The sequence below is a fragment of the Pleurodeles waltl genome, chromosome 6 (assembly GCF_031143425.1).
Source record: "Pleurodeles waltl isolate 20211129_DDA chromosome 6, aPleWal1.hap1.20221129, whole genome shotgun sequence".
NCBI classification, from domain to species: Eukaryota; Metazoa; Chordata; class Amphibia; order Caudata; family Salamandridae; genus Pleurodeles; species Pleurodeles waltl.
In genome coordinates this window covers 1467842321-1467859266 of record NC_090445.1, presented here as the reverse complement: position 1 = coordinate 1467859266, position 16946 = coordinate 1467842321, and the positions used below count along the sequence as shown (strand labels likewise).

Here is a 16946-nt window from a genome sequence, read left to right as displayed (position 1 = left end):
TGTGTCTCATTATATACTACTATTCTGGAAAAGGAAAGGCAGAACAATTTATTGGTTAAAGAGAATCAGTCTTTAAATGGTACAACCTATAACCACACTCCTATCAAATATTAGGTACAGCTGTACTTGTATTCGGTGAAATTTTAATGTTAATTTTATCTGTATTATTTGACACTCCATGTAATGTTTTATGGATATGTACTTAAATTAACTTCATTTATTACACTTGTCAGCAATACAGCATTTGTTGGCATCACAGCACAACTACTTTAAAACCACATTTAAAAATATTGATAATTGTCTTTGTATCATGATACCATTAAAGATTTTCGCGGAACTCACATAAAAAGGACAAATGCTAAAGAGCACAGGCGCTAATAGCAATGTATTTTTCTGTGCTCTTTCCCTCAACCTGAATTGTTCACTTTCCACAACAATTAAAATCATAGCATCAAACAAGTTAGCATGTAAGATTTCTTAAATACCTTCTAAATTCAGAATCTGCAAGGAGTTCTTCCACAATTGTTCTCTTCCTTTGTTTCATAGGAATTCTTGAATGGTAGAAGTCCACAGCACTGTCAACAACAGTTCCGACCTGCAGACATTCAAAGTTACAATTTCCATTGACTAAACCTTGGTAAGGATGCAAACCACAGCAGAAACCCTTTGTGCACTCATTGGCCCAAATTAGTGTTAGCGCTTTGGTGCATTTTATACAAAATGTGCATTAATAATGGTGTACAGATCTATTAACCTACACTTGAAAGTACATATGTAAACTGAAATGGAACTACTGTAGTTCAAACAATATGCTAAAACTTGCTAAACAGTGTTTTCCTGGCTTATGCTAACAGGGCCTCAGTTAGGCCTTGCCGCCACCTTGTCGAAAATGGAGGTCACATCATACTATTTATTCTCAGTTTGTATTTCTGACGACGCTACGCAAAGTGAGACATGAACAGGTTTATTTCTGAATGAGACTGTTACAGAAGAGACCTCTAGCTTTGCTGTTTTTAAGGACCTTCTGCTTCCATGCGGTATTGTAGGAATTGACAATGGTTCACTGTTCTTGTAATTAGTTTGTTCGGACACCTTCAGACAGCATTAGCTCAGTGCGGCTGAAGCAATAGTCATGTAGTGAGTGGATTAGTGCTAAGGTGGTATAGTTAAATGAAGATTCATACATGTGATATATCTTAAAAATGTAATTCTTTGCTCACACCTTGGTGACTATGAAGTTGTAATGATTTCTTATTGTGAAAATGACTATATAAACCCTTGAATTTGGGTGGCAAACTGTTTCTTTTTCGGTCTCTACCAGGGATACTGCACGATGTTTATTACTGATTTTACTGCACATTTGAGACCTGGTCTATTTTCCATTTTGCATATAATTCTGTGTTGTTGTTCAGATGGGAGCCTTCACGGCAATGACTATTTGAATTAGATTGGATACATCTGCATTTAAATCTTTCTGTATTATACCTTTTGAATTTTATAATAAGCCTTCATGGTATTTTAGGTCTCGCCTAAGCAGCGCATGTACTGCCTCTACGAGGCACACTTTATCCCAACTGTGGGTATATAACACACCCACCTCTTGTAATTCGTTCCATTGCGTGCCCTTTGAAAATCCTTACATTTCTGTGGGCATTGCTTACAATTGCCCCTCCATTTGGTTTGATGCCCACCCCCATGGAACTGGTCCGGTTACTTGTAGGCTTTCATTTTTGGGACATTTGTCGTACGTTCTCGCACTTGGTTTCTTTTGCAGCTCAGCTGAGGCTTGGCGAGAAGCAGAACTAAGTGTTGTACAACTCTGCACGCGAGCAGCTCATGATTTTTGTTTATTCTGCTCCCTCCATGACCCAAAGCCCAAGGCTTCCCCTCCTCCTTTGCCTACAGACTTACAGGAATGTGGGGGGTTAATCTCACCGTTTGTGTGCAGAGAAGCACGGTTGTCTCCAAGCGAGCTCCACTGCTCCCTTAGTGAGCGAAGAGCCCACAGCATCCCCTCCTCCAACAAACTTTAACAAATCCAGAAATGCATTAATTTCATCTGGTCGTTTGCCTTTTTCACTTTTTGTCTTGTTTGTTCCTTTTTTTTTCAGCGCACGTTTCTTTCTGTGTTATTGTCTCTCTGACTTGTCCTTTTGTTTCTGTCTTTGTGTGACAGTTTTTGTGGTGCGCGAGTTTGTTTCACCTTTCTTTGCATTTGTATCACTGCAACTTTATTTTGTCTCGTCTTGCTGTGCTTTTGGCTTTCCCTCTTTTTAACGTGAGACTTTGTCTCTTACATTCTCATGACTTTATCTCTCTGTAAACTAGTCTTGCATCTCGCTCCGCATGTGACTTTGAATCTCTTTAGTGTCTCTCCCATGTGCTGTTAGTATACTTGAAGAAGGGGCCCTCCCTTTCCGCAGCCCATAAAGTCACGTCCGCACACAGTTAAGGGGCTCCTCCCCTGCTTCCGGGCGAAGTCCCAGCACTTTGGTTTTGCCGCCTCCTGCTCCTGGGCACACAGCCCCTCACAGATGTTGTTTAATGTAGGTTGGAGCCAGGCGCCAAGAAGGCAGTATTTTTGCAGCCATTTCAGTGATGTGTGTGCGCAGAGTTAGAAACTGAATGCGTGGCTGAAAGGACTTGTGTAGCACTGCTTCAAAACACGTCTTGCCTGATGGAGGGCTCCATGGCTAAACACCTGTAAAGGTCCAACAGGCGCGATGAATTGACTATGCGCCAATTATTGTCTAAGTTCTAATATAGAACTTTTGGGGTCAGTCCTTTCTTTATTGACTGCATTTTGAAATGCAGTTTTGAACCTTGTCTCTGGGACACACTGCCTCAAGATTCGAGGTTAACAATGTCCATGATCCACCAAACTCCTGATCGCACCATTAAGTTGTAAATGTTTGGGAGTACAGCGCGACCAGTCAATCATGTTTTACTTGCTCAGGCTAACAATGCTGACAGGAAGCACCCAACTCAGACAGTGAGAAATCTTGAGCTTTGGCTCCAAAGAAGAGAAATAAATGAATTGTAGTGTTTGCATCCCCAAACAAATAAACCATCACTCAGGATTACCAAATACATTTACAGGATAAGAAGAACAGAAAACATAGAATTTAATAAATATTAAAATATGGAAAGCTGGCTCCACTTTCAATACCTGAAAATACTTTGGAAAACCTTCTCGATCATTCTTCTTATAAAATCGCTTTGGATCAATTGCAGACCTCATCTTCAGTGCTTTCAGATCATTCTTCAGTTCATCAGTTAGTTCTGGAGCCTTCATACCAAACCAGCCATCACCAGTTGTCTTTGCTCGCTCTTCCTATAAGGCAATATGAAGAACAACTAAAACACAGAATGTGAAATTCTTAAGATACAGAGTCTATGATACAGATGAAGCAAGATAGGCAGCATTCTTACACTTAAAAGCAGTTGCCAAACGCAATGCATTATTTTGCATTGCTTTCACTGGCGATTCCACACTGTACAGGATAAAGAGCATTACCACTGCTCTGAATCTCCGGTTTACAGTACAGCAATCAGTATGTAGGTAACACTGGCAATTCATAACTAGTATTTGCAATGCAATGCAATGCAATGGGTCTTGCGTTTGCTTGAGTTAGAGCTATTAGCATTGTAAATTCCTAACCGGACTTTCTTGCCACATAAACTGAAAAAAAAGTAAACAGTTGACTGAAGCAGGTAAATTCAAAGCGCCACGTCTGCCATGAGTGTGAGAGTTATTGGCTCCCTGTGTGAATGTCTAGAAGGGCTCGCAGCTAGGAAGAAAGGCAAACCAAAACCGAAGGAGGGGTCATCACATGCTATAATAGGAGGAATCGTGACTGTGTGATGGGCAAAAAGACTTAGTGAAATCGCTTGGAAAGGAACTCCGCACACAAAGGAGGGACATTTCACAAAATGCACCAATGAAGCATTTAAGACAAGCACAACAAAGAATGAATAGCAAGAGTGGGCGTGGTTAAAAGCACACAGAAAGATTACAACAGGTCACAGCACTTGCGTGCTCAATTCGGAGGGTTATTCATGTAACTTTACAGCAATGTTAGCAATAAAGATTTGTAATCGAAACTGACACAAGACTCGAGTCTTCTCTCTAGAGTATTTAAATGTGGCACCGACTGCCTGCAATCCTCCCTATGTAGTAGAAACTATAGCATCTCTGCAACACGCCTTATTGTCATATTTGGGGAAAAAGGGCATTAGATACTATTTTCTATAAATAAAATACCAAACACCAATAAAACAAATTACAAGACTCAACACTGACCATCAAATGTAGTCTGGTTATAAACACATAACAAGTATGTGTCTTCAGTGTCTTTCAAATTACCTCTTTGGATAATTATTGCCCTGACATAAGGAATACAAATGGAAACTAACACACAACAACATATGCTACAAACAGGTCCACCTTTAAAATGCCATCCAGATAAATCTTTTAAATGTACACCAAATAACAGTTAATTAATGTCTAGCTTTAAACTATGATGAAATTTTGCTCCATTGCAGCAAAATCTGTAAATAGATTTTCAAAACCAATATGAAGTTCAAACAAAATTCAAAAGTAGATTCAACACAAGCAACACTTATGAGGTTGCATCAGTCGGGTACAGCTTGGTTCCAGTGGCACGGTGTGCACCGGACTCACGTCTGGGCAAACCAGCCGCACATTATACACACACACAAAAAAAAAAAAAAAAAAAAAAAGGTGAAATTGATCTTTGTTTGCTGGTTTTCTAGTTAAGGTCTGTGGTTTGGGCTAGACTTTTCTTAGAGAATGGTCAAGACTTACATGCATATGACTTTATCTAAACAGAGGTGGCATGGTGTGCCAAAAAATAATAATAAATAAATAAATAAATTAAAAAAAAAAACACAACAAAACGATGGACTGGGATGCAGCCCAAGTAATTACCAGTGGCTGAGATTTTTCTAGCATTCCATCTATCAATCCATCCACTTTTTTGTAAAACGTCCGTGGGGACCCGGAGGTGACTTGATCCGGATTGGTATTACCCTGCTGGCTGCTGTCCTTTCTGACCCTATATCAGACCTGGTGGCAATGTGGCCTCGGGGAGACAGCGCTGAGGCCTTGACACTCTGAGGCGTACAGCAGGGTGAGGGAGGCCTTTGTGCTGGGATGCAGGGACCTGCTCAATGTTGATAGATACGGATGGTAGGCCCGGTGGACTCCTGGCAGTGAGTGCATGGAAATCATTGGACCCAGAGTGTTTACTCTGAACCCAGTGATCAGCCAGGATTGGGAGATTGTTTGACTGGGAGATGTTCAATGAGATCAGGAAAGTTCCCTGGTTCTCCACTTTGTGGTCGAAGGGCCGGGTGTTAGCCCTTCGTATAACATTATCGGAGGGTCTCACAGCCATCATGAGCCAGTTACTGTTGTGAGTTTGTTTGGAGAATTCCTATGCCACAACACACTTCAGATAATACTCATCTGCACTTACACTGCTCCCCTTGATCTGACTCATCTCAGATGTTTAATATTGTTTCACTGAATGCCCAGATTAAGCAGGGAACTATTTGGAAAATCCTTACAGCCATACGAGACATAATTCGCCTACAAGAAAGCCTGTAACCTAAAAAAGGACCATCATAGATTTAGGCATAGATTACTCCATACAGCCTTTTACTCTTCTGATCACACGAAGCAACAAGGGGTAGCGATACTTCTAAAGCAACATTCCCTTTACTTCATGTGACACTAAAATGGATAAAGAGGGCAGATATCTGATCCTAACCAGTTCCCTATTTGAACACCTAATCACATTAGCCACAATTTTTGCCCTAAATACAGCTTAAGATACTTAATGTGTGCAGTTTCTCCAAGACTTGACAGGGGTGGCCAGCGTAGAGGTTATCTTGACTGGGACTTTTATTTGGTCTGTAACCTCCAAAACAATTAAGAGGGTAATGTGAGGTAGATGGTGCTTATTCTAAAAGACTGAAGAGATTCCTCGCGGACCTCAGACTTCAAGATGCCTGGAGAAAACATTAATCACTAGATACTAAATGTTATGTTGTTGGAGATACAATGGGCATTCAATGGCCAGGGTGCTCCGAGGTATGCAGGAAAGTAACTATATTAAGTAACCGTTGACTGACACTGGCAATAAGCTTATTAAGGAGAGGATAAACTTGAATTACAATGTTTTATGCTAATCTGTACTTGGGGGACCAGTTGCTCCCTAAATCGGCAAGTGACTTTCCTTGAAGGGGTGTGGGTCTCCAAGCTAATTGCACTTCAAAAAGAAGTCCTAGAAGAGATTATACAACTAGACGAAACCTTGAAACTCAACAAGGCTCCCAGCCCTAACATGTTTATTGCCCAATGTTTAATTTTTGCATTAGCATTGGTTCCACCTAGCACTGGTTCCACTTCATCTATGGTGAAGTCTATTATCACACACATACACAAGGAAGGTAAAGACGTTTTTTCTTCACAACCAAATGTCCAATTAAATGTTGATGTAAAACTATATAAAAAAATGTTGACTTCTCGCCTAAATTATGTAGTTCCCTCACTCACCATGACTGGAGTAGCTTCATCCGTGGGCTCCTGGTGCATGATGTTAAATCAGCTGTCCACTTGGTAGAGAAGTTCATCCTCAAAAAGATCCTTGCGGAGAAGGCCTCTGACCAGGTGAACTGGTGCTTTCGGCAACTCGTTCTTCAGCTAATAGGTCTTGGCCTACAATTTCTGGGAAACTCATTTTCAAACTATACCGCTCCAACAGATAAAGCTGCATAAATGGACTCTAGTCGGGGCCTTTCCTCTTGCAGACACAGCTGCCCACACTCCCCTCTTGTCTGCTTGGTCAAACAAATTGTTTCCATAGTTGGTGTCAAATTTGGTGTGTGTATATATATATATATATATATATATATATATATATATATATATATATATATATAAAAAACTCAATGTGTAGATGAAGCCTTGCTTACACTGGTGTCCCCCTTTCGGTGTTTAAGGTTCTCCTTGCATCTTTTGAATCAGTTTCCAGACAGAAAACTTACTCCGATAAATCTAAAGCTGTCCTACTGAGCCAAACCTCCCTTTCAACTTGTTTATGAAATCAATAAAATACCTCCGAGTCAAGATCGCAAAGACCACAGCTGAACTTTATAACGCAAATCATCCCCCTCTGCTGGCAGTCATCAAAAATGATTTCAAGGCTTGGGCCAAACTCATTATCTTCTAGATTATAAAATGTAACGTTCTACACAGACGTCTACATCTGTTTCAGTCCCTGTCAGCGTGGTTTGACAGGAACTACTTCAAAAACATCCAACAACTCTTGAGATTTATACGGAGAGGTGAAACACCCCACATAGCTCAGAAATGACTGATCCAGACTATGGTGGTATGTCCCTGACCAGTATAACCCATTACTACGCTGCAGACCAACTGCGCATTATAGACCCTTGTGGACTTGGTTTAGTTAAACAACAGAACCTGCCAAATGCATACCTTAGTCTGCTTGTCAGCTCCATGCTGAAAAGGTGTGATATCTTTGTGGTGTCCACACAATTAGTGAGATACCCACCCTTTTGTATTATAATTATGATTTTGCTCTTGCGCTAGATGACCAAGCCTTTTACCCCTGGAAAAAAGGCTGCCTCTGAATGATCAAGATATTTTTAGTGCCTCTACTCTTAAGACCTTTCCACAATGCATGGCTGAATTCCATACCTCAGAGAAGGGATGATTACATTATGTCAAATCAGATGCTGGGACCAATCCTACAGTTTGCTGTGCTACCACGTGATAAAACCCTCTCTGAGATATTCTTCATCCATGCAGGTGGGCTCCAAGGGAGCTATCTCAAACCTTTACTGTGTTTTATCGGTACAGGAATTTCTCTACACATGGAAATACGACACAACTTAGAAACGTTTGTGGGAGGGTAAATCACACAATGGCAGAAGAGATTAAGTAGAGATATTCACTCATTATCTATGTCCGTATTGGCGAGGGTAATAAACCACAAAGTCTAGTATTATTGGCACTACCCCCTTGCTTGTTTGCGATGTAGCTATCTATTCGGTATGGCCCTACCTGCAGGGTCACCCTAGCTTTTTGCCTTAATTTGCTAAAACTGTTTTGCTTGGCTTTTAGGACTCCTTTTTCTTTTCCAATTTTTCCCAATAATCAACGGTAATGTGCTGGAGGTCTCTCTGGATCCTGGTGAAATTGGCCTACATCTGATTGGTATATTTAATCTGCTTGTAGATCCCTAGTATATTGCAATACATGCACCCATGGCTGTAAATTAATTACTAGTGGGCAGCAATCCTCATTGTGCCACTCAATAAAGTAGCCTTTTAAAAAATATCTAAGGACTGACAACGCAGCATGTAGTGCAGTTTTAAAGTGCCATTTTGACCCAGCAAGCTAAATCTTTTGCCAGGCCTAACCTGTTCTGAATCTGACACTTTCCATTGTGGCCGATCCAAACTTGTGACCTTCCCCATGTTTTGCCGAACCAGATAAATGAGAGTGGCTCTTTGTGCTTCTTGGTTCTCTTTTTACCTAAAAACATAAGAACTAACATCTCTGGTTCTACTGACTGGGTTTTTGTTGTCATTTTATTTGTTAAACCCTACCTTATTTTTCTTGAGTTGCGGTATCACGTTATTGCTGTTTGGGTGCTTCATAAAGGCTTTATACATTGCCTCCAAGCTGTTCCCATCTGCTTTGAGCCAAGCTACCAGAGTGAAGCACAGGTTAAATTAGAGACTTTTTGTGGTTCACCCTGACAAGGATTGTGTTTATTTGAGGGGGGCTTCTACTCCTCTCAAGTAATAACCCAATGTCTTACAGTACCCCAACGTAAACCCCCAATTTTAGAGAAGATGCAGGGTGGTCGTGATATCCTTCAAACAAAAGCCTCAGGATGAAAAGTCAGCCCATGCATGTTTGAAAGCAGACAAGATGAAACATTTCCCTTCTTCACAACAATATCAACACGTTGGCAACATGTACCAAACAGATAAACCATAAAAAAATCAAATAAAATAAAAAAGTAAAAAAAATAATTAAAAAAGACATTGTTTACAGAATAAACTTACTGCTAGTTGCCAGTAGGTAGTTATAGTTAGGACCCACTTTCCATAGGAAAAGTGTTTTTTGACTTGGCTATATCTTTGGCACAGTTTGCTGAATCGTCATGTATGTACATTATATATATATATATATATATATATAAAGTCTTCTTGTGCACGGAGCGTTTCTAGGTTTGTTTAAACACTCACTTTTAATAAATATATCACCAAAGCATGATGTGGTTGCATAATTTCTTTTAAAGACAGAACATTACCAAGAAATGTCCAAAACCCTTCCACTAACCTACAGCTTTACCGATAAAACTACATTATGTATTAATCTGTGAAAATCTGGTTTCTGAAAACATATTTATTCTTTGCATGTCACCAAGTAAAGTGTACTGGTTTGTTTTCATCCTATTCAAATATTTTTTTTTTTTATCACACATGAGTACAATGTGCTTTCACAACTACTGAAGTATATTTTGAGATGTTTGTACAGTTGACTTAGCTATTTAAATGTGTGTTAGGGACATCCTGGCAAAATCCTGGAACTCTGCAGTCTGAAGGAAAATTAATTGTAGGACAAACTGACTTTCGACCTCGGTCTCAGAAAACACAGAAAATGTGTTGAGAACAAGATTTAAATATGTATTGCTCCTCACTTTCTGACTGAGCAGAACACCTGTTCTTTGTCAACTTGCAAGAAGGGGTAAGTTATATATATATATATAGGTCAACCTGATGAAATATTACTCGCCATACTGAGTGGTCAAGTACATCATTTTTTTTTTTTTGGGCCTGATGTCTCTATGAAGAGAACACTCCAAGCAAGCTAAGAAGAATTACATTATAAGTTCATGCAAATGACTCAGCTACCGCCGCTCTAACTTCTGCCCTGAATCTCCCTCAGCATTCCTTTGCACATGCCTGTTTCAAAGCCGACGATATGTAACATATTTACCTTTTTTTACAACAATATCAACATATTGGCAACATGTACCAAATAAACCATATGAAAAGTGTTTCTTGGCTTGGCTGTATCTTTAGCACAGTTTGCTGAATCGTCATGAAATTTAACAAAAAACAAAAAAAAAACGTCTTTTTGTGCACGCAATGTTTCACGGGGGGTCGGGTCAAAAAAGTGCTTTTCCCATGCTGATTCCCCATAGAGATTTTTAACACGACTACAGCCCGAAATGCTGGACGGAATACACCACATTTGGTAGAAAGCTAGCTCTTGGTCCAGAGACCATGCTTTTTCTTGGTGTGAATCTGTTTAGTAGTTTGAGATATTAAAGGTAAAAGATATTTGTAAATCTGGGCGAGCCTAAACACGCCTCCCATTGGCTGTCAGCACTTCAATCAGGAAATGCTGGCAGCAATCTTGGGAACAATATACATGATAGCACACCATTGAAATGTATTCTAGCAAAAGAATGGCTTTGAGGCTCACAACAAGGAGAGTGTCTAAAGGATGATAACAAACGTTAGTTACAATATAAATATAAATCATTTGTTGATCCTACTGGGATTTCATGAATCATGTCTGAGAGAAACATTTTTCACAAGGGAGGTGAAGGAAGGTGCTCCAGAAGCTAAACTGAGAGAATATTTTCTGTAAATTCACAGTATCTTTCTCAGCTATATGAGAATTAAGTCTGACATTCGCAGTAAAACATGAACTTTCAACAGAGGCAGCCTGTCAGATGTTTCCCTTGTGTTCTACTGCAGCCTTTCTGAGCGTTCTAAAGCACAACTAGAGCGCGAACGGTCTTACTTATGACAAAAGTGTGAAGTGTGGCATACCTGAAGCCATGTTGATTGAATAAAACTGGTAAAACTTAAAAGGATTTATTTAGAGAGGAAGAAAATGGGAGGGGGGGGGGTCATTTTGTCATAGAAATTACGGTTAGTGCTATGGAAAGAAAAATCAGGACATGTTTTAAGCGAATTCTTAAATATCTTCCTCTTATTAAAATATTCTGAGGTGCAGACTGCCATTGAACTTCCTGGTGATCAGCGGCTTTACTACAATGTCTAACATACTGAATTTATGCTAAAAAGTGTGACATCTGAACGCCATCTTGATGGAATCGAAGTCGATACCTGAAAGCATTTCCTATTAAGGATACTGCAGTAAATGAGGTAATAAGGGAACTCCATAGCAAATAAGACTCCTGAGGTGGCCACCAAAGAGAAAAAGATCCCAAATGTAGCACAAATATCACCCAAATGTACCCCAGGTGCAGCCCAATGACAATAGTGTGCAAACCACTTACCTTCTTTGTGTTTTCTGCAGTTTTATATAGCACATACTTGACCTAAAGGTACTGGAGTACTTTACATGAGCATTAGGTACATTACACACAAAAAACATCAATTCATTTTGGTTTGAGGCATGAGGCGATTTAGTGATTTGCTCAGAAGTACCAGATTTCAAGCTGATGCCGAAACTCAAACCTGGCTCCAGAGTTGCAAAGTCTGCTGCTTTGGTCATAATTCCACATCCTCTCCATTAAGTGAAACATATCAAGTGATCAAAGGATATTAAAAAACAAAGATAGCACATAATTTAATAGTGATCTGTCTCTATTTGAGGACTCAAAATATGAGTTCATTTTAGTTTTTTTTTGTTGTTTTTTTAAAGAGCACTAACCGTAATTTTTATGGAAATAACACCCTCTCCTTATTATAATCTCTAAAGGAAATGCTTCAGGTATTAGAGTTTTTATTATATCAAGATAACGTCAGGCGTGCCACACATGTCATAAATACAGAATGTTAGCAATCTAGTTATTCATTAGAATACTGTGGGGAGGAAGCTGTCAGGAGAATGGACTTAGATAACTGAAGGCTGGGAGGAAGGTGAAGAGGCAATAAGTTGAGAACGCTGGGCAGGCGGGAGGGGCAGAGGCAGCGCAAGGCACCATGGAGGCAATGGGAACGGGGTCTGGAGCAACAAACCAACCACGCAGGACAAGCAGGAGAAGATGTGGCACTATTACAGACCACTGAGGGCAGGAGGAAGAGTCAGTAGCAGAACAACCATACATGCTAAAAGAACCGATTCAGGCAGGGGACTGCTGATGTTCTTAAACCCAAAAGCGAATGAATTTACCCGTCTTTATTTGGCTCCTGCTTAAAAAAAGAGGAGATTTTAGTGTAAGTAAAAGGGGAAAATCAATTTTCCAGTCCCCCCCCCCCAAAAAATCACCATTTTACCAAGTTCAAAATGCTTCCAGATATAGTAAATTGGATCAGGCAGGGCAGAAGGAATGGAGTGGGGATATGGACTCGGGTAACAGAGGGTAGGGACACCAAACTGACAATACAGGCCAGGCTTTGCAGCAGCACAATCAACCACACAGGGCAAGTGGAGAGGCAGTGCAGCACAACGGACCATGGAAAGCAATAGGGAGGAGACAACGCAGTGTACATGGACAATAAAGAGAAGAGGGGCAAGGACAGCAATCTGACCATACTGGACAGACAGGAGGGACAGTTGCAGCATAATGGGCGTGAGTTATAGTTACCCTAGGGTTCAAGTTAAAGTTACCTGAAATAACTGTAACAGCTCAATTTCTACGGTTTTGTGCGAGTAAAATCTGGACCCAAATATAACTTCCCTGGAGCCTTCAGTTTTTAGTGAATTACTATGGTATCACCAACTGATATGTCCATCCCACACACACATTTCCTGTACTTCACACGCCAACATTTCAATCCAAACTATGTTTTTGAACTCCCTTGAACAAAATCAGCCTTGCTTTTCATCCCCTTATCAACTCAAGAGGGGTCTTACCCATGACAGTATTAGTAGTAGTGCGATATGCCGTTTAAGTGCTCACAGCATCTTTCCACCAATCACCTCGACACAAAGCCAATTGTAATCCACCTTTAGTGTCCTCTTCCACCTTTCTATGAAACTGTTTTGTTGAGGGTAATAACTGAAAGAACAAATGTGTTTCACCCCCATTTCACCAAGAACTCACTCTTTTCATGCAAAACAAATTGCACACCACTATCGGTCACTATATCTTCAGGAACACCTTCCCTGTTCCAAATCTCCCCAAGAAAACTGATGACTTCATAGTCAGTGACTCGACAGATGGACATGACTTCTGGCCATGTGGAATGATAATCAATATCAACAATGGCATACACAATATCAGAACTCACAACACGAAAGGGCCCAGATACGTTGCTCCCAATTTTCGGCCATGGGGCATTTATTTTTTCAGTAGATATAGGGGGATATTGTACTATTTTTTTATACTGGACACTCCACACACAAGGCGTGCGATTCCCGATTTTCGCATCATACCTGCCCACCAATATTCTGCCCTCAGCTGGTGCTTGGTTGCACTCATCCCCACGACACTCATGCACCAAATTTAATGTGTGTTCTCTCAACACTTCAGGCACCACCAATGTTTCCCCTCTCACAAAACATTGTCAATCATTGACAATTCATCAATTAGGTAACAAAACTTCTCTGCACAATCAGATGCTTTTCCTATTCTAGGCTATCCTTCTGACCCGTACCTTAAAACCTCCTCCAACACCATGTCTTCTATAACAGCTTGCACCCACACATCCGCCAACCACCACAATGACCCCATCCGCCAACCAATCTGTGCTGTCCACCCCATCTTCTTCAAACCACTGACTAGCAACCTTGATAAACATATGGCTAGCACATTCTTTCCCGGAACATTCTCCACCATTCTCATTATCCACCTTCCTATTCTGGTGGAAGTTTTACATGACCACTTTGTAGTGAAAACATCTACTAATGGGTGATCTTCAGTGCGTAAAACAAATTTCGTTCCCCAAACAGATGTCTTAAAGTGTTTGACTCCCCACAAACAGGCCAAAGCTTCCCCTTCAATGATGGAGTAACATAACTTCACTTTAATAGTCTTGATGCATAGGCAACTTCACTACAGTTCCTACCTACACTGTATTAATAACATCCCCAAACCATTATTCCCAGCATCTGTGCAGAAAATAGAGTTGTTATGAGTGTCAAATGGTGATAATGAGGGAGCAGAGCCTTTGTCTCTTCATATTTGTAAATTCACTTCCACATCCCTCACACCACTCAAATTTGCAGTTCAGTTTTCTCACGCACACAGTTTTGTTGGCAAGCCTGGGTATGAAGTGGGAGTAATAGTCTGCCAAACCCAGGAAGAATCACCATTGATACTTGTTTACAGGAGACACAGCATATAGCCTTCACCAGTTTGACCTTAGGTGCCACACCATGCTCATTCAACCAAAGGCCCAGATATTACACCCCATTCACTTCAGTGTTCCATTTTGATCATCAACTCACATATTTGCAAAATGCTTAAGGCTTCATTTAACACTTTGTCATGAGTCTCCTTACCCTTGCAAAATTCAACATGTCATCCTGGAAATATGACACATTTAGCACATTGTGGAATAAACTATCCATTGCCCTTTGGAAAACCGCCGATGCCAAGGCCAATCCAAAGGACATGCTCCCAAAACAGTGAGCCCCATCAGGTGTAATCAAAGAAGTTAGTGGCCTAGACTCAGGATGTAACAAGATCTGGAGGCATTCGGATGACAAATCTAGTGGATAGAAGAGCTTCGCCCCTTGCCCGAAACCAACGTATCACCAATGTTGGACAAAGGATGCTTGTACACCCATTTTGCTGCATTTAGGGTCATGGAGATCCCCACACATCCTTGATCCCTTCTGCTGCTCTTTGTAAGCACAATCGGAGGCAACCAATAGGATGCTTCAATCTCCTCTATAACATTCTCCTCACAAAATCAGCGCAATTTCTTCCATAAAGGTTCAGTGGCATAGAGCTTATACACCATTTATTCTTGACTTTGCCCCAACACCTGTTTCGGAAGATTGGGGTCCAATCCGATTTGCAACTCCCTCTGTTGTGGCTTCCCAAAAGACAAAATCCATTGCTTGCAATGTATACCTTCAACTGGGTCGTACCACCCTGGAACCCTAAAACTCATTCAAAATATCAAACCAAATTAACTGTTTTTTGCCTTACGCCACACATCTAAAATTTGGTATTCTTTTAATTCTATCAAGGAATTTATCCAGCTGTAGTTCCCCTGATCACGGTATAATGGGCTCCTGAATCTACTATCACTTGAACTTCCACATCATCAACAGTTACGGTAAGAAAGAACTGTCCGTCTAGTTCACAGTTTTCACCTCACAGACTTGCAACAAGGACTCCAGCAGGATATCATTTTAGTCACCGCTTTCAAATCACATTTTTACCTTTCTTACAGGGGTCCCCAGGCTTGCTTTTGCACACCTGGGCAAAATGTAATTGTCACATCTCTTCAAAGCATCCCATTCTCGTAGCCAAATGATTTAAACCCAAACACACTATTAAAATACGTGGGACGTTGTAACCAGGAGAGGGCTCCAAGATATTACTCCAAATAGGAATTTACTTTTGTACCATAATCACAATCAATGCTTTACTTGTACAATAAGAAGTGCTGGTTCTCAAAGTGCTACTCAGAAGTCCATGGGCGGAGCTATTAAATGTCATCATGCTAAATACTAAGGTTCCGTAGTCTTAAATCCATCCCAGGCCGTTTTAATCCACTACCAGACACTCCTCTCCCTTTTAATCTCCATCTTACAAATCCCTGCTGTCTGCATTCGCCACAGTTTTCAGTCTCTTTCTCCTTCTTCCTCATTTGTTTTGCCCTCTCTTGATCTTGGGAAAGGTCTAATGAGGTCAAATAAATGCCTTCCCCAGAAAGTGTGCTAGATTTAGAAAGCTGGCTAGGTTTCTGTTGGTGACAAAGGATATTATGTTTTTGAATTTCTCTGTTCAGCTAATTTTTAAGTTGTGATGGAATTGGTATTTATGAGCCTTTGATTTTATTTTTAAACAGCACTGGACTAGTTGTGATTTTAGTCTCTTTTTTAGATACTGGCTCTCTTGTGAAAAAGAAGGTATTTTTAGTCATACTGTGGTCACTTATGACAGTTTAAATTAACTGTTTGACATTTTTAAATAAATTGAGTCATTGTGAGTATATTCTTTAACGTGCTTACACAAGACCCATTCCGTCTGCGAACTCATTTGGCAAAAGACTGACGAAAGTCTATTACCTAAGGCTCTTTTTGGTGTTGCCACAACAAAATACTTTTTGCAATTACATGAATGTCTACGAATGAAGCCCAACACTAGGAATCAATGCAGCATTATAAAAACAACCTACTTCTGCAAGTATCAAAATAGCCCCGCCCCCAAACCAGAAAACAAATAATCTTTTGATACACACAGGAAAAGGATAATCTAGAAGCTAAAGCTGTCTAGAGAAAACCAGCACCAGGTCTGAACAAAACTCCTCAGATGTGAATAGTTTGTGCATTTTCTTTCATATCAGAGTTTAGCTTGAGTTTCATCTGGAAGGACGGTAGGACTGAGTGGGTGTCCAGCACTTTACAGGCACACAGAAAGACCTACAGTAAGTTAATGAAGGAACAAGTCTTACGTATCAAACATTCATCTGGTTCTAGGGAGTTAGAGATAATTTTTAAAGGAGTGACATTACAGAGTTTAATCTAAACCCCTTTTTGAGAGCTCCTGTTAGTATATCCACTTGCAATACAAGTACCACTTGGAGGATTGAACTCAGAGTTGAGCCTACCTATATGAATTAACTGTAACTGTGGATTACTTTACCCAAAAGAGGAAACAAAACTACTGGTAATACATTGCTAAAAATCTCTTTGCTAGACAGCATTGGCCTGATTCGTGTACTAAAACAAAATTGTTTTAGTCTATGGAATGTGTTATCCTGTCACTATTCCG

The 16946-nt window shown here is 40.3% G+C and overlaps 1 protein-coding gene across 1 annotated transcript in view; it reads right to left on the bottom strand.

The window, feature by feature from the left end:
• DNTTIP2 (deoxynucleotidyltransferase terminal interacting protein 2) overlaps positions 1-16946 on the bottom strand; it is a 59046-nt gene that overhangs the window by 15375 nt on the left and 26725 nt on the right. The window contains exons 5-6 of the mRNA XM_069240972.1: positions 3170-3334; positions 486-595 (exon numbers count right to left, since the gene is read on the bottom strand). Of these exons, the coding sequence (XP_069097073.1) occupies positions 486-595; positions 3170-3334 (275 nt within the window). The remainder of the gene's footprint in view (positions 1-485; positions 596-3169; positions 3335-16946) is intronic.